At 50.2% G+C, this 27162-nt stretch overlaps 1 protein-coding gene across 8 annotated transcripts in view; it reads right to left on the bottom strand.

Moving 5' to 3' along the window:
• Positions 1–24665, bottom strand: part of SLC2A4RG (SLC2A4 regulator) — a 43329-nt gene extending 18664 nt beyond the window's left edge. For 3 of the 8 annotated variants that reach the window (XM_030533818.1, XM_030533820.1, XM_030533823.1), the window contains exons 1-2: positions 24215–24663; positions 19084–19304 (exon numbers count right to left, since the gene is read on the bottom strand). In XM_030533818.1, coding sequence (XP_030389678.1) covers positions 19084–19304; positions 24215–24529 — 536 coding nt within the window. In that variant the 5' untranslated portion in view covers positions 24530–24663. Of the gene's footprint in view, positions 1–19083; positions 19305–20736; positions 20860–23124; positions 23323–24214 lie in introns of those variants that run through there. The other 5 variants (XM_030533819.1, XM_030533821.1, XM_030533826.1 and 2 more) reach the window with 5 other exon arrangements.
• Between the last annotated feature and the right edge of the window lie 2497 nt (positions 24666–27162).

The raw sequence follows: 27162 nt of genomic DNA, 5'->3' as shown, positions 1-27162 counted from the left end.
GTCCCTAGAATACCACTGCAAGAATAATGCGTGTTTCTCATTAGCTCTAAGATTTCAGACATGGGCTACAGTATGGCAGGAAGGGTGCAGCTCCGACAACCAGAATATAAAACCCTGAGGACAACTGGATTTAGTTTATTTCTTGAAGCAATGCCCCTTGAGGGAGAGGGTGCATGAAATTCTACTCTCAGAAGCAGAGCTGGTGGGTGTTCAGAAGAGAGAGAAAGAAGTGAGACAGTGGGGGAGGTTATGCAAAAGCAGATCCGAAGTCTTGAAGCTTAAAAGTGAACTGCGTGGGGAGAGATCAGACTCATGCATCCAGGGAGTGCTAATAATATAGTGGGGGGCAGGGGGAGAAATTGCCTTAAAAAAATTAAAATTCAGATCTTCTGAGGGTTTGAGAAGTAGATGTTTTAATTCAACCACAAGTTGTTGGGCTCCATACAAGAATCAATGGGTGAAGTTCTCTGTCCTGTGTTACGCAGGTCAGTCTAGATCAGGTATGCCAAAAAAAAAAAAAAATGGGGGTGGGGAAGAGAAGGGGAGATAACATTTTGGTTTGAAACCAACATCTGTCATATGTGCTGCAGTGCATCAGAAAGTCCGTGAGCTGTAAAATGCTCCCTTTCCTGTTTTCAGCCAGGAGGGGGTACACACACTCTGGGACCAGGCTGGCACAGTAATTTGATTTAGCAGTGTGCTATGCAGTGTGGCTGCGCTGTGCTCTCAAGAAGGGCACAGCTGGTTACGGTTGGCACCAAGTTACACTGCTCCAACCACTGAAGCGAAACAGTGATGTTCTGAATCACGCCAAAATAGTTCCTCTCATCCAAAGAGAGGCACATTCATACAGGGTCCGTTCAGAGCGGCTGCAAAATCAGCAGCGCTGGGGAGCCCTGAGATCAACAGGTCGCAATACAGGAAACTGCTGTGCAGCAGGAACTCCCTCTGCACTCCCAGGTCTGCAGAGGCTGCAGCCTAGACCCTGCAGAGGAGCAAGGAGAGTTCCCTCTTGGCTTTGCAGGGAAATTGTAGGGAACGAGGGTGGCCAGTTGGGTCCACTGGGTAAGAGCTTCCTGGCTCTCTAACTGTGGAGCAGCCGGCTGGTTGCTATTTAGGCCTCCTCCCAGCAGGGGAAGCCACGGTTCAGTTTGCCAGGCATTGGAGTATCCAGGGTCTGGAACTGTTAAGGAGCAAGAAGCTGCCTGAAGCCAAGATTCACCCACTTCCTTGACCCCCCTACCCCCCCCGTTACACATACCTTCTGCAGAACGCACTTGTTTTCCCGTGTTTGTTCTGAAAACACCCAGTCTTTTCAGATGCAAGTTTTGAAAGAAAAGCAGCAAAGCGCCCTTTGGCTCATGTCCAGCGTGACTAGTTCAGATAAGAATGAGCAGCAACGGCAAAATTAAAAATCAAACAAAATTAACCAGTCAAGCCACGGAGCACAGCTCAGCAGCATGCACCAACACATTATGAGACATCACGACGTAGATGAATTGTTTCTTGCAATCTGAGTAGCTCAAAAGAAATAAGCAGAGCGGTTTCATTCTGGTTTTTGATGTGTTATCTAAAACCAGGATGTTTAAAAAGGATGCTATAATCTAACCTGTTCGGCTTCCTTAGGAATTTGTTTTACTATGGAGTCCAGAAATACTTAAATTATACATATTAAGGCTTAAAATAAATGGGCACAAAAAGGAGAAATTTGCATGCTTCAAACTTTTTTTTTTTTTTTTTTTTTTAAGATAGTGGTAAATGAATCAATAAAGGCTTGGAAATCGACGACCACAGTAGTTCCTTTTCCGGCCCTAAAGACTGCGAACCACTGTCATTCCAAGAAATTGGAACACCCTTCTGCTCTCTACAGCTGGTCAGAGGAGTTAAACCCAGTCTACATTTGTATAGTTTTCACCAGTGTAACATACTCAACTTAGGTGCTTAGCGTAAAGACTTTATTTTTGTTTACAGCTATTAATAAACATGTGGGAGAAAGGATGTCTGTGTTAAAGATTCAACACTCCAGGTTTCATGGAAAGCCGACGAGGCCATGGGCAAAACCGTGAAGAAGTCGCCCAGCAGAGCCAGGAATGAGCAGATCTGACAAGCCTCACGCTCACAATACACCCTTCATAAGCCATCACAGAAAGGGAAAAATCCAATCTCTAAAAGCTCCTTTGCAGGTCACATCCATGAAAGGACCCTGCCATTTTGAAGTATGCATAGGAAGCAAGCAGTCTCCTTCCTTCTCTTCTCAACACTCCCACAGATCAGGAAGTGGGGAAAAAATTCTCTCAAAAAAGGTCAACTTTTCAGTAGTTTTGCTGTTTGTTCCCCCGACCCCAATCCCGCTCGCAACTCTTTCAACGCCGACAATAACGGCAAGTTTTGGGTATAGCCAGTTTCTCTCTCAGGCACTGGGTGCTGCAGTGTTTGGGTTACAAACAGCACAGCGGAACAGTTATTTCTTTAAGAAACAACTCCTCACCTCCCTGCCGGACTAAAACGATACGTCTACATAAAGATCCATGCCGAGGGGGCCGGGTCACAGCTGGTGACTAGATCTGTATTTGGGGCCAAATTGAATTATCGGCCTTCTCGGAAACGCTGCTGCACTTGTTCTGGCTGGGGAGGGAGGGAGGGAAGCGACAAGCTTTATTCACACAAACCGCAGGCCCCAAGCAGCCGGTTATCAGAGAGCATATGGTGCACAGAGCTTGAGAGTTTTTTTTTTTTTTAAATATAAACAAACAATTGCAATTAAGGCAGGCCCCTCCCTCTCAAACACATGACCAATCACCGTCTCCATGACAACAGAAGAGCCAATGGGACTGCAGTTGCCAACTGGTTTGGCAGCTTAATGCAAGGATGCCCGCCCCAGGTCCAGCCCCTTGCTAGCCACCCCCACCCCCCTCTGGACTCCTCCTCCTCTTCCTGTGGCTGCTCTTGGCCCAGAGGTCGTGGAGCCAGAATTAGTCAACTCAGCAGCTGCAGCTCCAGCCCAGGGAGAGAGCACGAGAGAGCATGGCCCGAAAGCCAGAGCGGGAACAAAGGTCCAGCAACGCGGAGCTTGCTGTCCAGCCCAGGAGGGAAGCAGTCGGCAGGCTCAGTTGCGAGGGCCTGGGAGTGCCAGCCTAGGGAAAACCAGCAAGCCAGGGCTGGAGTCGCTGTCGAGCTGGAGATCTCTGCCCTGGCAAGGCCGCTCCTGGCTCCTCACCCCACCAAGGGCCAGATGTGCTCTCGACCCCCTCCCTCCCACGGCTCTCACCCCCACACTGCTCTGTACGGCCCTCCCCAACTTTTCAGGGAGCCTCCGTCAGACTGGCCCAGCAGAGGACGAGTAGGAAGTGGAGAAAGATGGGGTAGGCGGAGAGATTTAACTCGTCCCCACTCCAAACCCCTCTCTGAGACAGGAGGGTGCAGCCATGTGAGCAACCCAAGCGCTAAGCTATGACGCGATCAGTAGGGCTGCATCGGAGGCATTGAAGTCCCAATGAAGAGAACGCCACCCTACGTCTCACAGCAGCAGAAGCCAACCGCTACATTGTGCCGAGGGCAAAAATCCACTTCTTCGCCAGGAGCCACACATCTGGGCACGGCAGCACTTCCAGCAAATCAGCACCAAAAAAAAATCACAGCTCCTTTGATAACAGCACAACAGTACAGCCTGAGAGGGAGTGCAGACTAATAGATAGAGCACGGGACTGAGGGTCAGGAGAGTGGGTTCTATTCCTGTCACTGAACTGCTGTATGGCCTCGGGCAAGTCACTTTGCTCTCCATTTCCCCATCCCCCTCATCCTTTGTTCAGACTCTTATTAGGTGTTTGTACAGTGCCTAGCACAACGGAGCCCTGATCTCAGTTGCGGCCACTAGCGCAATAAAAACCTCTCGGCCAACAAATGGATCATTTCCGTCAGTCTCCACAAAAGGTTGCATCAGTTTAACTGAAGATGTGATGTTAAATTGATTTAGTTCAAGCTAGTGCAAGAGATACTGTGGATATACATATTTTGGTTTAAACCAGGTTTATTGCAGTTTAGCCTAAGTTGATAGGAACAGGTTTCAGCTGAACTGAAATGAGGGGTCAAGTATCAGAGGGGTAGCCGTGTTAGTCTGGATCTGTAAAAACAGCAAAGAATCCTGTGGCACCTTATAGACTAACAGACGTTTTGGAGCATAAGCTTTCGCGGGTGAATACCCACTTCTTCAGATGCATGTGGTGGAAATTTCCAGGGGCAGGTATATATATGCTAGCAAGCAAGCTAGAGATAACGAGGTCAGTTCAATGAGGGGCTTGCACTGGTTTCATTTAAAGTCAGTGCAAGTTTGTGCCCAGACACTCTCACAATTTTACCTCTTAAAACAATAACGCATGAAACCACCATGGCAAGCAGGGTTGCCAACTTGGTAATATTTAAAAAATGGACACCCCAGCAGGAGTGCGGGAACCTCCCCTACCCCACCTCTTCCCCAAGGCCTCACCCCTGCCCACTCCTCTTTTCTCCTTCTCCCCCCATCGCTCACTGCTTTTTCCCCTCCCATGCCCCCCGACCTGGGTCAGGAGGGACTTGCTTGCGGAGCCAGGGCTGGAGCTGCAGCCGCCTGTGCCAGGTAGGAGGCAGCCCCAGCTGAGTAGGAGCTGGTGTGGGTGATGGCCCAGCACCTTCCCGCCGCCAGTGACCAAATAGTGTCAGGTCCCCTTTCCGACCGGGCTGTCCAGTCAAAAACCGGCAGCTGGCCACCCTAACACTGGCCCGGTAACGTTTAGGTCTTTGCGAACAACCTCACCACTCATGGCAGTAATGGAAATAGGACTTGTCAGTTCACGTGAGCGCCTTCTGCTGGCTGGATTCCGCTTCTGAAGAAAAGGGGAGGAGCCAGTGCCTATTAGACCGCTCAGATTGTTTGCCCCGCCCAAACCAAAAATATTTAAAGGGGAACAGAGCAATTGATTTAAAAGGAACTAAAAAGTGTGCAGGGGCCATTCCCCAGCCACATGGAGTAGATCAGAGCCATGGTCACATTTCAGGTTTAAAGTCCTGAGGAGCATTTCTTTAGGAGTGCAGGGTTAAAATGGTAACACTTTGGCAACTCAGACACGAGGCTGCCTATGCCTCTAGATAGGACGGGATGTGGTAGACAATGGATTCGATACCAGGAAAGACAGGAGGAGACTCAGGGTGGCAGTTGAGCAAGGACCTAGAGCAGGGGTCAGCAACCTTTCAGAAGTGGTGTGCTGAGTCTTCATTTATTCACTCTAATTTAAGGTTTCGTGCGCCGGTCATACATTTTAATGTTTTTAGAAGGTCTCTCTCTACAAGTCTATATATTATATAACTAAACTAGTGTTGTATTGTAAAATAAACAAAGTTTGCAAAACGTTTAAGCAGTTTCATTTAAAATTAAATTAAAATGTTGATCTTACGCCACCGACCCACTCAGCCCGCTGCTGGTCTGGAGTTCTGTTCACCTAGGCCGGCAGTAGGCTGAGTGGGGCCTGAGGCCAGGACCCCAGCTGGGAAGGGTCCGGCAGCCAGAACCCCAGACCGGCAGTGGGCTGTGTGGGGCTGGTGGCCGGGACACCAGACCGACAGTGGGCTGAGCGGCTCAGCCCACTGCCGCTCAGGGGTTCCATCCTCCGGCTCCTGCCAGCCCAGTGCCGGTCTGGGGTCCCAGCCCTGCCCACATACAGTGGGTACCTACCTTCTGCCTGGTTCTGGCCATTCTCTTCCTCTCTCGGCACTGAGCTGAGAGTTGGAGTGGACCGAGCACAGGGCTGGGGGTGAAGGGTCTGGCCAGGAGCTAGAATGAAGGAGGGGGCTCAGGATTGGGGCAGGAGGTTTGGGTGTGGGGGCACTTACCTGGGCAGTTCCTATGTGGTGTGAGGGGTGCAGGTGGGAATATGAGTGAGGGTGCAGGGGCTCCCGTTTGGTGCTCAGGGTGGGGATAGGGATGTGCAGGGTGCATGGGGGGGTGCAAGAGTCAGGGCAGAGGGCTGGGGGCATGTCAGGGGGATGCAGGTGCCAAGGTAGGGGGGCTGGGTCTGTGTGGGGGTATCAGTCAGGGCTGGGGTCTTGGGAGGGGGGGTGAAGGAGTCAAGAGGGCTGGGTGGTACAGGGCTCAGGACAGGAGCCTGGGGGTGTGTGGGGGCTCAGGGCAGAGGGCTGGGTGACTGCCCCCCCCCGAACCCCCAACCCACCCCGCTCCTTGTCCCAACTACCCCTTCCTGGGACCCCACCCCCTATCTAAGCTTCCCTGCCCCTTATCTCCTGAATGCCCCCCTAGGACTCTAGCCCCTACCTGTCCCCTGACTGCCCCCAACCCTTATCCACACCCAGACAGACCCCCTGGACTCCCATGCCTATCTAACCACTCCCTGCCCCCGACAGGATCCCCAGAGCTCTGGACCCATATAACCCCCAGCCCCCACCACCACTCCCAGTCTGCCCCAACCCCTCTCCACATCCCTACCTCCTGACAGTCCCCCCAGAACTCCTGACTCATCCAACCCCCGCAGCTCCTTGTCTCCTGACCACCCCCTCTAGAGACCCCCCCCACCCTAACTGCTCCCCCAGGACCCTCTCTGTCCCCTGACTGCCCTGACCCCTATCTGCCCCCCAAACAGACCCCGGGACTCCCATGCCCCATCCAACACCCCCGCTCCCTGTCCCTTAACTGCCCCCACCCCTTACCCAACCGCCCCCTCGCGGCCCCGGAGCCAGCCCCCTTACCATGAGGCTCCTCCCTCATCTGGAGCCCTGCCGCGGCCGCCGCCCGCGTGTGTGCAGCCCTGCTCCGCCCCACCCCTCAGAGCGCTGTGCGCGCGGCAGCAGGGCTCCGGATGAGCGGGGAGCATCTTTCCCTCTCCATGGAGCCAAACGCTGCCCCGCAGGAGTGCCTAGCCCCAGCCCCAGCCCCCAGAGCGCGTGGCAGCAGGACTCTAGTGGAAGGCGTTGGCAGGATTTTTAATGACACGCGGAGTCCTAGCAAGCAGCCACGTGCCACTAAAAATTGGCTCGCGTGCCATAGATTGCCGACTCCTGACCTTGAGAGTAAGATGCTGCATGTGAGGAGGCCCATGTTCCAGCAGTGAAGTGTGCGAAGGGTTCGAGGAAACATGGCCCGGCTGATGAGAGCCACCAGTCTGGGAGGGAGGACGCTTTCTAGTTCAAGGACAGCCCTTACTGTACTCTGTAGAGATGGACCAGCTTTGAACAGAGCTCAGAATGTGGCCCCAAGATCGCTCCCCCCAGAGAGTCAGGGACAAAGCCCTCCAGCTGCTGTGCCTTCCAGGGATCAGGAGGACCAGATATTCCTTTTCCGATCCACCCTGTAGCAGGCGAGGCGCTCAGGCTCTACCCATGGGCTGGGCTGAAATTACCATGGCCCCAGAGGGCAGATGCCAAGCTAAGCTACAGCTACCACCTCATCAGCGCTTCTATGTCTCCAGTGAACTTCCCACCCACCCTCAACCCCAACACATCACTGCTCCAATGGCCTGGAAAACCCCAGCTGGAAGAAAGCAACAGCCAAGACCAAGCACTCCCAAGGAGAGAAAGTCTTTTGCAAAGCAATAACTCAGGCCTAGGACAGCAGAAAAGGGGGCCACTGCATGAAATAACACAGCCCTGGAAACCCAACAGCCTCCCTGCCCTCCACTCCCACCTGACTCATGCACACCTACACACACACACCCTATTACCCACCAGCCTGCCTTCCCACTTCAGAAGCACACAATGGCGGCGCCACAGAAGAGCATCTGCAGCTAAAGCAGCTCCAAGCAGAATGGAGATATAGAGCAGAGGGGAAGACCCAAAGGCAAAGCCCCGACGAGACTGACGTGGTGTCATACAAAACAAATCAGCCTTGTGACTTCCTCTGAGATGCAGCCACTTCGCAAGCTGCCGGGACACACTCACCACCAAGATGAAACAGTGACAACAGCTGGTGCAATCATAGTCTAGGCAATCGGCTCAGCCATCTCTCAACACCCACTCGAGGGAGCAAGGCGCTACCTGGATTAAACACAAGCCTTCCTGAAGTCCATCATCCAGCACTCCTTCCACATCTCACCTTTAGTACCCAAACATCCAACCCTTAGCACCAGTCTGAGTCAGTGCCTGGGCTCCAGCAAACACCCTGCTCCTAAGAGACACTCCAAGGCATTTTGGGACATGTGGCCCCACATCTACACCGACGAAAAAGAGGGAGGAACAGCTGGGCAACTGGAAGGACACCCGTGCTTCAGATACCCAGACAGCAAGGGGAAGATCCGGCGGCCTGCAGATCCTAGAGCACCAGCAGTGGGAACGACAGATGAGGGGCACCAAGGAAGAAGAGAGCAAAGAAAAAAGGTATCCAAAGAGAACAAGGGAAGATAAAGCAAGACACCTGAAAAATCCCTGCTAGGAAGCTATGCATCTATAAACAACAAACAGCTTCATTTATTATAAATCCCACTGGGGAGCAATACAAACTGACAATCCAGGCACATTTCTGTAACTATCTACAGATTAAACACTGCCACGGGATTCTGGCAAGCTTCCTGCATGGACTGCAAGGGTTGGGTCTCTCTGCTTTAGTTCTTGTGAATATACTTGGGAGTCACTCTCCCCTGGATGCTGTGAAAGCATTTTTTAAATATATAGCACTGGGCTCTGGTGATGAATCCTAGCTGTTAAGTAACAGTCCAGCACTTCTTTCCCTTTCTTTCCAGGAGTAATAGGTGCAGAACGTCTTGGAACAGGGACTGTCACCAGTCAGCTTCCAGGACTGGAAACGGATCAGGCCCTTTAAACAGCAGCAGCAGCCAATGTTTACAGATGGGGAAGAGTCTGGATTGGTCTAGATTCCAAGATGTGCAGCTGCAAATCCCAAGTGGCTAGAACATCCCACCTCTGGTCACTGTGAAGGCTGCCGACAGCTTTCTACCACCACGTGTGCATTTGTATAAACAGAGCAAAATCCTCCCTCTGCCCATCACACCCCAGATGCATATACCGCCTTGAGACAGGTCCGAGGAGCTCTCCCTTGCATGCATGGGTGAGAACACATATGAGCAAAGTTCTGGGCCTGTGCAGTCTGCTGAGCTAAACAGCTGGGCTGGAAAAACACTGATGGACAGCATGCAAGGCCAGGAGGAGCCAAGTGGGCACGAGGCCAACCAAAGCTGTTTACTACTAGAGCGATTCCTTAACAGGCCCTCATTAGACTATTCTCCTTCTCCACCCCCTCTGCACACTTCCCACAGACACAACATGGGATGATTAAGTTCAGAGACACCCAACACACGCGGCCATTGTGCAAAAAGAGGACTGGCACAGTGTGTCCTATAGGGGCATGCCTGTGTGCACATGCTGCACTCTAGGAATGCAGAGTGCCCGAGATGGGAAACAACTTCCTGCAAAAGGCTGGTAACAGCAGGAACCATTTTTCAATCAGCTCCCAAACCTCTGGCCTGGAAAAAAAAAAACAAAAAACCCTCCCTTGTTTTCCAGGAAGGAAACACACACAGCACATGTGCCTAACTCCACTGCCTTCTTCCCCGCAACACTCAAAGCTCCTCCTCCCAGCCCTTCCCTGCAACAGGCACCAGAACTGCAACCAAACTAGCACTTTCATCGGAGCATGGTGGGGAAGGAAAGAGGGCAGAAGGAGGGGTGGGGTCCCTACCCTGGAGCTCCACTAGGTGGTTTCAGTCAAAGAGAGCACAGTGGGGAGGGCAGGGGAAATCCTGATCTCAACCCCTGTTGGGGAAACACTGAAGCAAGGGAGTATGATGGGCCTCCATGACAGAAACAGGAGAGGAGAGGAAAAAATTCTAGGCATGTGATAGAAGAGAACAGGAGCAAAGAGTGCGCAAGTTCTCCAGGAGAAACAGCAGGTACTGGAGGGATGCCAACAAGGTTGTATCCATCACTCAAACCCCTCAGCTTGGGCTATCACAAAGATGCTGAGCTGGGAGCCACCTTCTCTATGGCAGCCTCTGCACTTGCTGTGCCGGCATCCAGAATGGCCCGGGGCCCAGCCAAACGCGTTATAGTTTTAGGAATTGGATGAGATATGTCTCCAATGGCCAGGAGTCAGCATGCAGGCTGCCAGCCTCAATGCAATAACCCAGCCTCCCTCCACAAGCATCCCCCCCTCTTCAATCTTCCCTGCTACAAGATGCCGCCTCAAACCCATCATCTTCTGCACAGAGAACTGGAAGGAGGGGGCATGGAGTCTGATCCTACAACTAGCCAGAAGAGGACTGCTCTGCAGAGACGATATGAGCTGAATCTCTGCCTATCCCCACCCACGCTGCCCTCCCACCTAGGAGGACCCCAGCTCTTGCACATCTGGTGGTGAAAGGACACCTTCCCCAGGTAGCAGCATCCATGCGTATGTTCCTGGGCTGCAAGAAATGGGGGCTTACATAAATGCCCTGAACATAGATCTGCTGAATATTTGGCATCTACCCCCGAGAGGGGGGAAAAAGGGCTTTCTGAAATGAACAGAAAGATTCCTGTGGGTAAGTCTTGCATGTGTATCTAGGAGGAATAAGGTCAGCCAGATACATGCCTTTCCAGTAGACAGAGAAGACATACACCTGTGGCCAAGGCATTTGTGGCACAGAGAATTGTAAACCAAGGAGGAGCAGATCCGAGTATTCAGATGAATTGGTATCAAGTTAGTCTGGACCATCAGAACTCACTCTTCCCACCCAGGCTGGTTTTGATCCGACTCTCCTCACACTTTGCCACTTTACACATCACTCATACTATCAGCTGCTCTACATAAAAGTTGATGTCGTAACATTCCCTCTTGCAAGGTGGAGTTTGCTGTACTACTCATTTTCGGGTGGGGATGGGATCTCAGTTCTATTCTGTTCAGACCTCACAGCAGGCTCATCACTGTAGTATCTGAGCACCTGTCACATGCAATAGCTGACTGTCTTGTCCCTTGATGGAAGGTTCATAGTATCGGTCACTGGGACAGTCCTATATTCCTCAAAAGGATGGGCCTGGGTGCTCCCAGCCTGCATGTAAGAGGTCACAGCTCCCCTCTCAAACAGTGGTGTAGAAAAGGGGGCAGGATTCTTTTCTTTATAACCAAATTACTTTGTACACGCTCCGTACTCCCGGTTTGTTTGGAGAGTATCTGACCATCGGAGGGCTCTTTCTGGAAGCCAGAACATGCTGCCATGAAGCCTTGTCTCTTCCAGGCTTCTGCAACTCAGAATACCCACGCTATTGTCTGCTGGAGGCTGCTTCTCCTTCCTTACCTCACTGTTTTGGGACGCTGGAAATGGCTATTTCAGTACCCAAGGTATGTGAAATCAGCCACTGTTCCCAGAGTCCCAAAGTGATTTGGCACAGCCACAGGGGAGAGTAGCGGCATTAAGTCTTGACTGTAACACTGTGTATTCCATTCACATAAGGAACAGGAAACAGCCAGCAGCAGTTTCTGTTCAGCACAAAAATCCAGGCCAGGATTTCTCCATTGCAGCCTATTCCAAGTGATGAGTGTTTTCATGCCCTTAACCCTGCATTAAAGCCACAGAGACAGCATGCTTCAGCAGACAGCTAGTTCCCTTGCAGTGTGTGTGTGTGTGTGTGGACACAAACCAAAAAACCCTCAATAGGAATAGACTTGAGGAAAAAGGGAAATGAACTGGATTTTCCACACCTAACTGGGACAGGTCCCATTACAATCTAACAGCACCAAGCCTGCTATTATCCGAACTCCTGGCAAGGGTGCCAAACCCTTCTTTAAAGGATCAACTAAATAAAACTCTGAAAGCCAAGACCCATCAGCCCATTCCAAGCAGCTGCTGCCAAAAAAAAAAAAGTTCCCCTCTGCCACCATCACCACCATTTCTGGATTGGTGTCAGAACTTGTAACATGTTACTAGACAGCTCCAGAGACCATTCGCCCTCGAGCATGATTGGCCTCTATTGGGCCATGCTATGGATACTGATCCAGCTACAGAATAGAGCTCCTCCCTTCTCTCTACCGAGTGCTTCTTCCAAACACTGCTCCCTAGCAACAGCATTCCACGCTGGAGCTACCTAGGCAGCTCCTGGAAGTGGTCTCTGCACCCAGTGCCTGATCCCAAGAGGTGGCCGTGAGCACTTCCAATTCCCACTGAGGTTAGTTCACTTCCAAAGCAGCAGTGATCTGAGCTGTATGGAAATCAGGGCAGTATTTTAGGACACGGGCACTCTCTTTTGGAATCTAACCAGGCTCTCCCTGCCTGCTTTGCATCACCTGTAGAAGGAACCCCCCCTTTGATTCCTTAATCTGGGCAAGGAGACAAACCCTGTCTGCCTACAGCTCCGAGAGGTAGAGACAGGCTCATGTCTGGGAACTGCACCGCCGGGAATCGATTGGAGAGCTCGGCCTGGTATAAGGCTGGAAGAAGGGAAGACAAGACTAAGAGTGGAAGGGAGGAGAGATGGCAGGAGGCCAGCAGCAGCGGAGCGGAGGCGTTTGCAGTCATCCCTCAAAGAGCAAATCAGCCCCGAGCAAGTCGCTCGCTGCCTGCTGTAACAGAGTGAGCTGCATCCTCCCTGTGCTAGCTGCCCAGTGCAAAACTGAACTTCACAAAGGCAAAGTTAGGAGGACGGCTGGGAAGGGGAAGGACGCATGGAACAAACTGACTCTGCAAGGTGCTGATGATGAGTATTTCCAATAGACAGGCTCACAACTTCCCAGTCACACCAGGAGACACAATTACTAAGGAGAGGGCCTGGAAAGCACCCATGTGACCAACACTTCCACATTTCCTATAAGATGGCCTGGGTACGCTGTATCCCTGTATTACCTCAGTGGCACCCTCATACGGCCAGGTCCTTTGTCCCCAGCTAGCGGCTCAACTCCCTAGAAGAGTTTGCAACTACGTCTGAGCTAATGGACCTGGGCTTTCTAGCATAAGCAACAGATGCTCCTGGTTTTAGATGGAGAGGGAATGAGTTCAATCCCCACACAAGACCCATCCAAGGCTGTCATACAGGAAAACTGAAGTATTCATCCAAAATGATGGACCTCTACAGGATTACAAAATACAGGTGAGTCCCAGGTAGCGGAAGGGCTGCTCCCTCTTATTACATTGCACACATCACAATTATTACTTATGTGCACCAAGACCCTCACTGCTAGTTGCCTTTAACTATAAGGAAAGGCAACGAGATGACAACGTGCCCTTCCACATACTACATTTTACCAAGGATGCCACCTGGATTAGGCATCTCCCTTCACACCCCGAACAGTAGATGCCTATTAACAAAGAAGCTGGAACTATGGTTTTATTAATAACTTAGCTGGAAGCAGGCCTCCTTCATAGTGAATTCTGTGAGCAAGGTAGAACCTACCTCACCTGTTATGAATCAGGCAACGTTTTTTAAATTTAAAGTTTAGAGATAGTCAAAAATCTTTTGGAGCTCCCCATCTGCAGTCAGTTCTGTAAGCGCAGCAAGAAATGGTCTCTCCATGTGCGTCTGCACAGGCCTCTGGGGCACCATGTCAAGGAACCGAGAAAGAGACAGGCAAACTTCAAAAAAACCCAAAAGGCTTATTTTAAATGAACACCTCTCCAAAGCTCATCCCCTTAGCAATATGGCCCCACTGATGCTTCTTTAAGTAAATGCGTTACTGCTCACCCCCTGCGCCTAAGGGAGGCCCACAGAGGTAAACCACTATTCCAATTCAACAAGACAGACGGATTCACAGCCATCTCAGAAAGAATAAACACCATCCCCAAGTCAGCCTGTGTCATAACAGACAAAGGGAACCAGGAAGCAGAATGAGGGAAGTGGATTGGACTGAAGAACTCAAGGATCTGAATGTACAGGCGGCTTGGCATTAGTTTCTGCAACTTTGATTTAAAGCATCTGAAGCCTACATCCCTGAGCAAAAGGGTGGGGGGGCATGAAACGTGTAGAGAAGGGTTGCAGACCAAACTGGATGAACAAGCATTGCAAAACAGGTTAAGAGACAGCAGAGAGCCCAGACAGAATGAAAGATGGGATGGATCAGCAAAGAAAGCTACCTCCGAGGTCAGAAAGCACAGGGAAAAGTAAAAACTGCCACAGCCAAGCAGAGCTGGACTGTGCAAAGGAAATTCAAACCAACAGGTAAAGGTTCTTCAACCATATAAATAAAAAGAAAACAAGGAAAGAAGGGGGACTGCTAAAAACTGAGGAGGGGGTAAAGATTAAAGATGATCTAGGCATGGCCCCTACACCTAAATGAATACTTTGCTTGAGTGTTTTTTGTTTTTTTTAAGAGTAATTAGGAGCTTGGAGGCAGTGATGGGGGGCTACGGGGAACAATGATATGGAAGAAGAAATTACCACATTCGAGGTGGAAGCCAAACTCAAACAGCTTAACGGCACCAAATCAGGGGCTGGATAATCTCCATCCAAGAATATTAAAGGACCTGGCATATAAAATTGCAAGTCCAACAAACAAGGATTTTTAATGAATCCATAAATTCAGGGAATTATATTCTGACTGGAGAATCTTAAATATAGGTACTATATTTGCTAAAGAAAAGAAGTGATAAGGGAAACTACAGGCCTGTCAGTTTTACCTCAATTGTATGCAAGGTTCTAGAACAAATTTGAAAGTAAGTAGTTAAGGCCAGAGATAAATGGTAACTGGGATAAAATACAACATTGTTTTACAAAAGGTAGATCATACCAGATCAACCTGACCCCTTTCTTTGAAAAGATAACCGATTTTCTATACAAAGGAAATGCAGTAGATCTAATCTACCTGAATTTCAGTGAAGCATTTGATACAGTTCTGCATGGGAAGTTATTAGTTAAATTGGAAAAGTTAGGGATTAATATGAGAATTGAAAGGTGGTGAAGGAATTGGTTAAAGAGAAGAGTACAGTGGGTCATACTGAAAGGTGAATTATCAGGCTGGAGGGATGTTACTAGTGGAGTTCCTCAAGAATAAGTCTTGGGATCAATCTTATTTAACATTTTCACTAATGACCTTGGGAGCGTGCTGCTAATATCTGTGGATGACAAAGGTGAGAGGTACTACCAATATGGAGGAGGACCAGAATATACAAGATTTACATGACCTTGAAAACTGGAGTAATAGAAATGGGATGAAATTTAATAGTGCAAAGTCATGAATTTAGGGACTAACAACAAGAATTTCTGCTACAGGCTGAGGATCTACCAGTTGGAAGTGACAGAGGAGAAAGACCAGGGGATATTAGTTGATCAGATGACTATGAGCTGCCACTGTAACGTGGCCATGAAAAAGGCTAATGCAATCCTAGAATACATCAGATGAGGTATTTTCAGTAGAGATAGGGAAGTGTTATTACCATTATACAAGGCGCCGGTGAGACCTCATCTGGAATACTGTGTGCAGTTCTGGTCTCCCATGTTTAAGAAACATGAATTCAAACTGGAATGGTATAGAGAAGGGCTACTAGGATGATCAGAGGAATAGAGAACCTACAGTACCAGAGGAGACTCCTGGAGCTTGGCTTGCTCAGCCTAACAAAATGAAGGCTATGGGGAGATACAATTGCTCTCTATAAATACATCAGAGGAATAAACACCAGAAAGGGAGAGGCATTACTTAAGTTAAGGGCCAATGTTGGCACAAAAAAATGGATATAAACTGGCCGTCAATAAGTTTAGCCATCAGAGGAATAAAATTTTGGGAACACCCTTCCAAGGGGAGGGGGGCACAAGACCTAACTGACTTGTTTTAAGACTGACCTTGATAAGTTTATGGAGGGGATGGAATGATGAGATTAACTACAATGGCATACGGCCCATCCACAACTGTTATTAGCAAATATATCCAATGGCTGAAAGTAGAACACTAGATGGGAAGGGCTGTTACACTACGGAGAATTCTTCCCCGGGTGTCTGGCTAGTGGGTCTTGCCCACATGCTCAGGGTTTAACTGACTGCCATGTTTGGGATCAGGAAGGAATTTCCCCCCAGGTCATATTGGCAGAGATCCCGAGGACTTTTAATCTTCCTCTGGGGCACAGGTCACTTGCTGGTCTGAACTAAAATAAAGTAAATGGTGGATTCTCTGTAACTTCCAAGTCTTTAAATCAAAATTTGAGGACTTCAGTAACTCAGCCAGACCTACCATTATGGGCCTACTGTAGGAGTGGGAGGGTGAGGTTCTGTGACCTGCGCCATGCAGGAGGTCAAACTAGCTCAGGGGTCAGCAATCTTTCAGAAGTGCTGTGCTGAGTCTTCATTTATTCACTCTAATTTAAGGTGTTGTGTGCCAGTCATACATTTTAATGTTTTTAGGTCTCTTTCCATAAGTCTAATATATAACTAAACTATTGTTGTATGTAAAGTAAATAAGGTTTTTAAAACGTTTAAGAAGCTTCATTTAAAATTAAATTAAAATGCAGAGCCCCCCGGACCGGTGGCCAGGACCTGTGCAGTTAGTGTGACACTGAGAATCAGCGTGAGTGCCACCTTTGGCACGCCTGCCATAGGTTGCCTACCCCTGAACTAGATGATCATGAATCTGAGTTTTCCCTTTCTTCCAACACCATCTGTGGTTTAAAAGTCTTCAGTTGCATAGATTATGAAGCTAGAAGGGACCACTGTGATAATCTAGTCTAACCACCTGTATAGCATAATCTAGTGTAACCAACTTCCCTCAATTAATTCCTGTTTGAACCAGAGCAGATCTTTTTAAAATGTAGGCCTTATTTCCCGGCTGAATCAGTCTAGCTTCAACTACCTGCCACTGGATCTTTTTAAAACCTTTGTCTGCTAGATTGAAAAGCCCATTATCAATTTTTTTGTTCCCCCATGAAGGTACTTATAGACTGTGATCAAGTCCCTCCCTTAACCTTCACTTTGTTAAGCAAAATAGATTAAACTCTTGCAGTTTCATTGGGGAAAATGCCTAATAATCCTCCGATCTTTCTTGTGGCTCTTCTTTGAACCTTCTCACATTTATCAACATCCTTCTTGAACCGGACACAGCATTCTAGCAGGGGTCATTCCAGATACAGAGGTAGCATAAGCTCTCTACTGCTCCATATCCCCGTTTATACATCAAAAGATCTCACTAGCTCTTTTGGCCACAGCATCACACTGGGAGCTCATGTTGGACTGATTATTCCCCAGAATTCCAAGAATTATTGAAGAAGAAAGGGGATGGGCAACCAAAAAAGTTATCAGTGACCCAGCAAGTTCCTCAGCCATTTCTTTTAAAATTCTTGGATGAAAGTTATCCAGACCTGAATCCTCTAAATTTCCCCACTCTGATAAGTTACAACTGCGGATTCTCTGGGCCAGAACAACAACATCTCATTTATTCTGTCCTCTCCACTAGGCATCACACTGCCTTACAGAACTAGTAGCAGATTCCTGCTCAAGGAGGGAAGCAGGTTCCTTCCCTTCCACTGTTTTTTTAAACTCAGGCAGAGCACAAGGCAAACAGAGAGCCTCTATCCTGAAATCTAAGAAGATTATAAATACATAATTGCCTCACCATTTGGTTTATTTTTAGTCTGGTGTTTCCCCAGCACAGATGCTGTGTGGAGTTAAGTGGCATGTCAACATGCAGCATGCCTGACTCAGAGAGTCAAGTGCTGCTCGGAGCCCCATCACTAGCTTGCAAGCCCACATCAGGCTAACGCCTCCAGGTGAAAGAGTAGCTGCCTACGGGTAGGACTGGGACAGAATGAGAAGGGACACACTCTGCACTAGATCCATACCGGTGCTTGAATGTAAGGATCCACAACTAGTGGACCGGTTTGTGCCAGCACCCAAGCACCCTGCCCTTCCCAAGCCAGAAGACACATCAGGTAAAATAATTACCTCTTCCCAAGGAATGACATCTGCCGCTTTGCTCAAATCAGGTCAGAAACATACTGGCTTCAGCCTCCTCTCCTGGCCTCAACTCACCCCCATTTCCACTCTCCCACCTCCGGCTGCACAAAATCCATCCTGGGCACAACTAGCACAAACTCTGGCACAAGACATTCCAGTGCTGCTTTCTCCAGAGAAGCTGGTGTCCCCCACAGGGACAGAGAATCCAGCAAGTCCAAGGGATTCCCAAGGGAAAACACATCGCCATGTGGCAGAGAGAGGGGCCATTCATGTCCACCAGTTTCATCACTATGGCAACTCTGCTTCAGGGACCACAGCAAGGCGGGCTATACAGGTACCCAAGACAGAGCGATTTAGCTAAGGAGGAACAGATAGGGTTCCCTCCTGAACCTGCCGACCCTCAACACTTAGGCTGCCCCTGCAACCCTCCCCGTGCTTGGATCCTGAGCTCCCCAATGCAGCACAAACAATCATTAGACCAGCCAGGACTGATCATTAGGGATACACCTTCCCATGGGTCAAACCTGTGTAAATAAAACCCCGCCCCTCAAAGAGAGGATCTGCCCTGCAGTTGCTGCTGTCCCCAGCCACAGTATCCAATACAGCAGGGTCTTGGCACCTCAGGTACACTCTTGCAGGGGGAAAAAAAGCTATTTGTCAGTAGGATTTTTAAATTCACACTCTCCTGGAAGATTTCCCCACTGCCCAAGCCATGTTGGGCAGACATCCCAGCACTTCTAGCACAGGAGGAGGCAACAAGGTGGGATTCAGCCAATTTCCCTACCCAGGCAGCACAATCAGCCGGGTGGGCAGAATATGTTGGTTTTGGTGCATCACACGAAGATGGAGGCTCTTGGTGACAGAATGTAGGATTAGAAAGACTTGGTCCCTCGTTGCCTGAGGCACAAGCAGCCCCTGGGAGGTCAGGAGGGGAGAGCTCTCCCTGCAGGCTGGGCTGGAAATAGCACGAGGGGAAGGAGCAGCTCCCATCGTGCCCTAGCAGCTCCAAGTGGAGCTGCCCCAGCTCCTCTGGGAGGGAAGGCTGCTGTGATGCAGGGAAGCAATGGATGTTCCTCCACCCACCAGGCCACCCCTCCCCCTAAAGCCCAAAGGATACACCTTGCCCAGCCCTACTCTGATAGGAGGCAGTAGGACTTGCACTTATCCCCTGCACGAGGCTACAAGATACCAAGTTACTCATCTTCTCACCCCCCACGCTCCTCCCCACCCCAGCAGCAAAGCTCCTACCTTTGCCTGGGCACTGGGATGTAGGCTGAATGCAGGAGGGGGCACTGCTCCAGCCCCACGCTGAGGAGTCGCAGCGCTGTCTCCTTGTTCGATCCCTCCAGCTGGCTGTGGGCCATGGCAGGCAGGCCCTGCCGCTCATCCACCTTCCTGCCATTCAGCACCAGAGTGTCCGTCAGGCCCCTCGGCTCAGCTTCTTCTGGCAGCATGTTGCCATTACAGCTCTGCAAGACACGACACAGGGACAGAGCTCTTGTCATGGGCGTCGGGGTTCTAAGATTTAGGGGTCCAATGCAGCATAACCCTAGTCATCCCAGGGACACTGAACCAGCCCTAGCAAGCTTTGAAACCTGTATCCAGAATCACCCCTGAGCAAAGACTGCTCTGGTGTCCTCTCAGAGGAGCCCTGGCAGGATGAGAACTTAAGCCAAACCTTGGAGGATGGATGCAGTTTCAAGCAGAGCATGTTAGGATTTAAAGAGAAGCCAGGTTAGTCTGCAAGTCAGGGACCCCACAGCAGGTTCTGCGGTAAACAAAGCCGCTTCATTAGCGACAGCCGGACTCCATTTTTCCCCTTTCTGAAAAGGCAACGGCTTCAAATAGCCCCTTCCCTCACCTGCAAACTCACCCCCTCCAAGACAGACACACATTTCACACAGACACCACATCCAAACTGAGGTGCGGGGAGGGGGGGGAAGAGAAGTCTGCTCTCCTGCTGTTCTGCATATAACTAGAGGACTTTGGCCCCCAGGGCCAGCAAGTCAATACTTCGCTCCAGGCTAGAATTACACCTTTGGCCTATAACATACAAAAAAAACCCACAAGTGATTTTTTGCACATGCTGGATTACCAGCTGCATAACCCCCATCTGGAGAGGGACTTTGCTGGCTCTTTCATATCTCACCATAAGCCCTCCATGTCTGCAGAGAATCAGCCAGGTCTGGTTTCTGCAAACAGGGCAGCAGCCAGGCTCCCAGGCCCTTCAAGTTATCTTACACAAACACAGCAGGTGTGAATCAAGGCAGCTCGAGTCACCCCTCCCGCTTGCGCTAAAACCGATGGCAAATGTCTGCAAAACCCTTTAATTTTTCTGTAGCAGGCCCTACCCCCTCCGCCCTATTGTGCGACGCTTACTTATGCCAAGCAGCACTTCCAAGCAGGAGCAGTCCAACTGACTTCAATGGGACAGCTCCCACACGTTGCCCTGGGTAATGGTTGCAAAGTTAGACGATAGCTAGAGGACGCAGACTCGCCACAGCTCTCGGCAAGAACACGCTCTACAGGAGGGAGGTTTTGAAACCTATGGCTGAACTCCATCTGCACAGACCGTACTCCACAGCATCTTGACTATGAACAGTTAACCCCTCCCAAAAGGAAGCTACACAGAACAGAATGCATCTGCTTATTCCTCAGATATGGCCCTGAGAGCCAAGCTCACCCTATTCCTAACCCTACCAGAGTAACTCAGAGGCTCTGTCTACACTAAGGACAGTGGGGCAGTTTTAAAGATGACCGTTTACGTTCAGTTCCCACCCATTCTTTTTGCCTAGCCGCGCAAGCTGGCAGCGTGGCGAGCAGGGGACAACTGTTCAGTACCCACTGAGGATTTGGGAGGGGTGGTTATTGAGCAAACAGTACTCTGAGAATGCAAGCTACCGATTATTAGTGTTCTCGAACTGCCAAGAACTGTCACTTCCCACTGACTGCAGTGCCACCTTCTGGAGAGGTCAGAGCTGATCACAGCCCCTTCCAGCCACATGGAATCCAATTAAAACCAGCTGTGCACGAGGTCTGCATCTCTGTTTGATAAGGCCAGACAGACAGAAAATGGGGTCCAGTTGCACAGAGAGCCAGGTATGGTCAATGATCCTTTTAAACAAGGACAGTGTCACAAACCACTGAAAGCAACTACTGTATCTGTATTTCTCATATCCTCTTATTGATTCTACTCACTATTGAAGTTCTTCGTTTACTTGCACTATTGTAACACTAGTAATAATAGCAGCATATCTAGTCATGTCCGGTTTAAAACAACAAAAAACTAAATTTCTGTCCTGACACCTTCCACAGCATCCCACTGCTGTTTAATATCCACATGCGTCCCCACCCCTGTAACATGCACATTTCTGCCCAAACCCATTCTGTTACAGGCCTTCTGAGACAAAAACAGCATTTGCTCCCCCTCTTCCTAAACAAATATGCACAGGAATCAGGCCAATTTTAAACAGTGACTGTGGCGGAAATAAGGAGTTACCAATCTGAGAGGTCAAATGTATTAGGTACTATGCTTCAATAATCATTGTGACTGGACCTGGTCTTTTTCAAAGACACTGATGTCAAAAACTACTGGGCTTCTGTCACTAGCGTTGTTCAATATATTCATAAGCCACCTGGAAAAAGGTATAAACAGGAAGGTTGCAAAGTTTGCAGACAAAACAAAATTACTGACCGCAAAGAGTTATAAAGGGATTTCACAAAACTGGGTCACTAGGCAAGAAAATGGCAGATCAAATTCAATGTAGACAGAAAAAGTAATGCACATTGGCAACAAGTAATATAGACCCCATCATTTTGTATGTATAGTTGGCATTATGTTTTTCCACTCAAGAAACAGGTCTTGGCGTTATTGTGGATAGTTCTCTGAAAATATCTAGACAAAATGAAGCAGCAGTCAATGAAGCTAACAGAATCCTAGGAACCATTAGGAAAGATAGATAGTAAGACAGAAAATATCAAAGCCACTATATAAATCCATGGTACGCCCACTTCTTGAATATTGCAAGTAATTCTGGTTGCAGTATTCTCAAAAAATTATTGTAACTGGAAAACGTACAGAGAAGAGCAACAAAAGTCATTAGGGGGTATGGAACAGCTTCCATACAAGGAAAGATTTAAAAGACTAGGACTATTCATCTTTAAAAAAAAAAAAAAAAAAAAAAAGGAGACGACTAAGGGGGAATAGGATAGAGATATATAAAATCATGAATGGTGTGGCAAGAGTGAATAGCAAAATGTGTTATGTGAAAGAATAAATAAGAAACAGGGTTAATCCAATGAGATGAATAAGCAGCAGGTTTAAAAACAAACATAAGCATTTCTTCACACAACACACAGCCAACCTGTGGAACTTGTTCCTAGGGGATGTTGTGAAGGCCAAAAGTATAATTGGGTTAAAAAAAGGAATTAGGTAAGTTCATGGAGGATAGGTCCACCAGGGGGGCTGTTAGACAGGATGGTCAGGGATGCAACCCCATGCTCTGGATATCCCTAAAGCCTGACAGCCAGAAGCTGGGGCTGGACAGGGGATGGGATACTCAATAACTGCCCTGTTCTGTTCATTCCCTCTGAAGAATCTGGCACCGGCCACTGTTGGAAGTCAGGATACTGGGTTAGACAGACCATTGGTCTGACCCAATGTGGCCATCTTATGAAACTCCTAAAATGAATTACCTGCCACATACAGTACACTAGGCTGAAGCTTCATCAAGAAACAGCAAAATTACTTTTGAAAAAAAGGGGGGGGGGAACTGAGCCTCTTACAGTAGCTATTCTCACACTTGATTAAAACAAGTGCATGTTTGGGATTGGGGAGGAAGGGAAGACGCCCCATCAAGTAAGCTGTCTTTTTACAAAAAATCCTAGAATTTGCTAGTATCAAAAGCACAGAGGAGTTTGTTGTGATTCCTATCTCCCCCTCCTGCTCCCTTGAGCTTGGCTTAAAGTCTGAGCAGCCTGCCCACTAACACGTAAGAACCAGAAAAGTGCAGCTGACGGAAAGTACAAGTGGTTATAAATCTTCTTACAGCAGAGAACTTAGATCTGCAAACAAGGCTCTCGGGGGTGTGAAAATTCACACCCAAGATATGTAGTTAAGCCAACCTAACCCTCAGGTAGGTGGGCAGTAAAACTCTTCCAGCAACCTGGCTGCCGCCTCTCAGGGTCAGGAAGGTGGATTAACTACAGCCAAGGGGAACCCCCTCCCAGCGCCAGAGTGTGTCTACACTGAAGCAGGACAGCGGTGCTGCGTTTTAAGTGTAAACATACCCTTGCCGTTTACTGGCGTTTGTGTCAGAGCAAGCAACCCAGCTCCTGCAGGATCTCTGCAGCTCGGCCAGCTCCTGGGGGTGGGGCACAAACAGGGACCTGCACAGAACTGACGGCCCGGCCGGGGAGAGGTCTTGTAAGACGGGGCGGATCTGCAGAGGATCCCAGAGAGGCTGGAAGAGCCCTCCTCCCCCATGATCTACGCCCCACCCCCCGGAGCTAGCGATTTCCCTCCCTCCCCCTGCAGCCCCCTCCCCCCAGCCCGGTCCGTGCAGCCCCCTCCCCCCAGCCCGCCCCCGGGGCTGGCTGTCCGCGCGCGGAGTGATTGATGGCCCGTGCATTCCTGCAGCGCCGGGCGGGCGGGCCGGCGCTAGGGGGTGGGGGGCCGGCCCCGCTCGGCCCAGGCCCGCTTCCCTCTAAACTTTCCGCACGGCCACTTCTACCGAGCGGCGCCATCTTTAGCGAGGGAAACTTTCCCGGCACCGCGGAGCCGGCAGCCGCCCCCTGTCTCCGCCCGTCCAAGAACGCGCTGCAGCGGCCCGGCCTCCGGGGCGGGCGGGAAAGAGGCTTTGCAACCCCGGGCAGGAGCGAGCTGTCATGAGCCTCCACTGACCCCCCAAAAATTGCAACGGCGCCTTCAACCGACTCTCACCCCCTCCTCCCCCAGCGGGGAGCGACACGTCCCTCCGTGAAACCCACTCGGAGAACTCCTCCGCCCAGCTGCCCCATGCCACCCCCCCATGAACGCCCTCCCTCCGCCCCAGCTGCCCCATGCCACCCCCCCATGAACGCCCTCCCTCCGCCCCAGTTGCCCCATGCCACCCCCCCATGAACGCCCTCCCTCCGCCCCAGCTGCCCCATGCAACCCCCCCATGAACGCCCTCCCTCCGCCCCAGCTGCCCCCGAGAAGCCCCCCGCCCAATGCAAGTCCCCTGCAAGGCGCGACACCCCCATCAGGCAGCTGCCTCCACGCACATGCACACCCCAGAGGCAGCCGTAGCAGGCCACGGGACACACCCACCCCACCGGTGCAGCCCTCAGCCCCGCTGCCGCTTTGCGGGCTCCGGGAACGGGTCTGGCCTCCCGTTACCTTCTGCAAATGCTTCACCCGGCCCTTGCCAGGGCTCTTCCCCTCGAGCCCGTTAGCCACCGCCGCCTCCTCGCTACTTTTCCGCCGCCGCCGCCTCAGCAGGGCATCTTCCACCAGCACCGTGTAGACGGCGTTGCTGGGCGCGGAGGTGGGGGCTTTGCACGCCTGGATCACCCCGCAGTACAGCCCGTGGCGGTGGGCGGCCGACGGGGGGCTGCAGTCGGGGCAGCAGGGCCCGGCCGCTGTTAAGCCGGGCGGAGGGGAGTAGATCCTGCTGTCCGGGGCAGCTCTCTTGGGGAGGCGCTTGGGATCCATGACCCCCGCGAGAGGGACCGAGCCCCCTCCCGGCAAGGGGGAGGTGGGGGGCGCCGTGCGGGCGGAGGCTGCAGCCCAGCCGGTGTCTGCGGGTCGCTCCCTGCTCACCGAGCTCCCCCGGTCTCTGCACCCGCCGACCACGCCCCCCCCGCCAGCCCGCGCTCTCCCCCTCTCGAGGCTCGTGTGAGCCGGGGAACCAGTCTCCGCTCGCCATTGGCCCGCTCGCTGTATCAACATTCCGAAATGGAATATGGGCCCGGAGCCGGCTCGCGCGCCCATTGGCCCCACGGTGTTGCCAATTAGCGTAGGGGCGTTCCATTCGCCCCGCCTCCCTCCCCTGCCCGGCTGCTGTAGCTGCTGCTTGACTTTGATTTCAGACAGGGAGGGAGAGTGGGGTTGGGGAGGGAGCCGGGGTTTGCCGCTGGGTTTAGCGGCCATCTTCAGGGGCTTGGGTGAAGAGTGGAGGAGCCCTTTGCCGAGGCGCTTTGGGGTGAGGAGGAGAGAGAGTAAAGCCTCCAACGAACAAAAATGGTTTATCAGTTAAAAGCTGCATTTGTTGTTGGGTTTTTCCTAAATGCAACCACCTTTGAGATGGACCCCAACCGAACCCCTGGCTCTGAACTTTGGGGAAGTTGGATTCAGATCTAGCCTTTAGTTGGGATTCTGTACTTTGCAGCTGGGGCCCATCTTTATTGACTATAAATAGGCTCACAAAAGCTGTTTGGAGAAATGAGTAAGCCAGTAACAGTACTTTTCACAACTCAAGCACCCACTGTCTGAGCATCTCAAAATACCTTAGCAATGTTTATTATTTGTTTAGAATCTAAGCTACCTGATCTGAAGAGATTACAATCTTAAAACTCTTCACACAGCCACAGTCAACCTGTGGAACTCCTTGCCTGAAGAGGTTGTGAAGGCTAGGACTATAACAGGGTTTAAAAGAGAACTAGATAAATTCATGGAGGTTAAATCCATTAATGGCTATTAGCCAGGATGGGTAAAGGAATGGTGTCCCTAGCTTCTGTTTGTCAGAGGCTGGAGATGGATGGCAGGAGAGCAATCACATGATCATTACCTTTTAGGTTCACTCCCTCTGGGGAATCTGGCATTGGCCACTGCCGGTAGACAGGATACTGGGCTGGATGGACCTTTGGTCTGACCCAGTATGGCCATTCTTATGTTCTAAAAGCAGATATTGACGTGGGCAAGGTATACACTATACAAAGTCTTTGGCATGTTAAGTCTTTTGTGTATCTTGTTAGTTCCAACTTTTTAAAAAAAATCAACTTTCTCTGTCTTCCAGTCGGTCCTGGTGCCCAACTCACCCACTCCCACATCACCAGGTTTGTTTAAAGCAAAAGGAAGTAGTTCTTCATACAATGCACAGTCAACCTGTGAAACTCTTTGCCAGAGGATGTTGTGAAGGCCAAGACTATAACAGGATTCAAAAAAGTGCTACATAAATTCATGGAGGATAGGTCCATCAAGGGCTATTAGTCAGGATGAGCAGGGATGATGTCCTTAACCTCTGTTTGCCAGAAGCTGGGAATGGACAACAGGGAAATGGATCACTTGGTGTTTACCTGTTCTGTCCATTCCCTCTAGGGCACCTGGCATTGGGCACTGTCAGAAGACAGGATACTGAGCTAGATGGACCTTTGGACTGGCCCGATATGGCTATTATGTTCACCACCCTATGTTAAAGATATTTGCAAACACACATGAGAAAGACCTTCTCATGCTACCAGATGTGCAAGCACAAACCTCTGCAGATGGGTTGAGCCCCACTGAAGTTAATGGTTTCCCCAAGGGTGCAGGGATCCATTCTAGAAGATCTGATTGCTGGATCAGAGCCTGAGGCTTGGTCTACACTACCAACTTACATTGGTATAACTATGTCACTCAGGACCCTTGAGCGAGTTAATTATAAGAACATAAGCACAGCCATACTGGGTCAGACCAAAGGTCCATCTAGCCCAGCACCCTGTCTTCCGCACAGTGGCCAATGCCAGGTGCCTCAGAGGGAATGAACAGAACAGGTAATCATGAAGTGATCCATCCCCTGTTGCCCATTCCCAGCTTCTGGCAAACAGAGGCTAGGGCCACCACCCCTGCCCATCCTGGCAAATAGCCAATAATGTACCTCTCCTCCGTGAATTTATCTAGTACTTTTTTGAACCTGTTATAATCTGGCCTTCACAACATCCTCTGGCAAAGAATTCCACAGACTGACTATGCATTGTGTGAAAAAATACTTCCTTTTGTTTGTTTTAAACCTGCTGCCTAGTAATTTCATTTGGTGTCCCCTAGTTCTTGTGTTATGAGAAGGAGTAAATAACACTTCCTTATTTACTTTCTCCACACCAGGCATGATTTTATAGACTTCTATCATATCCCCCCTTAGTCGTCTCTTTTCCAAGCTGAAAAGTCCCAGTTTTATTAATCTCTCCTCATATGGAAGCCATTCCATACTCCTAATCATTTTTGTTACCCTTTTCTGAACCTTTTCCAATTCCAATATATCTTTTTTGAGATGGGGCAACCACATCTGCACCCAGTATTCAAGATGTGGGCATATCATGTACAGGGCCGGCTCCAGCTTTTTTGTCGTCCCAAATGGCGAAGGGAGAGAA

Source organism: Gopherus evgoodei, chromosome 14 (genome assembly GCF_007399415.2).
Source record: "Gopherus evgoodei ecotype Sinaloan lineage chromosome 14, rGopEvg1_v1.p, whole genome shotgun sequence".
NCBI classification, from domain to species: Eukaryota; Metazoa; Chordata; order Testudines; family Testudinidae; genus Gopherus; species Gopherus evgoodei.
This window is presented reverse-complemented; position numbering and strand designations above follow the sequence as displayed.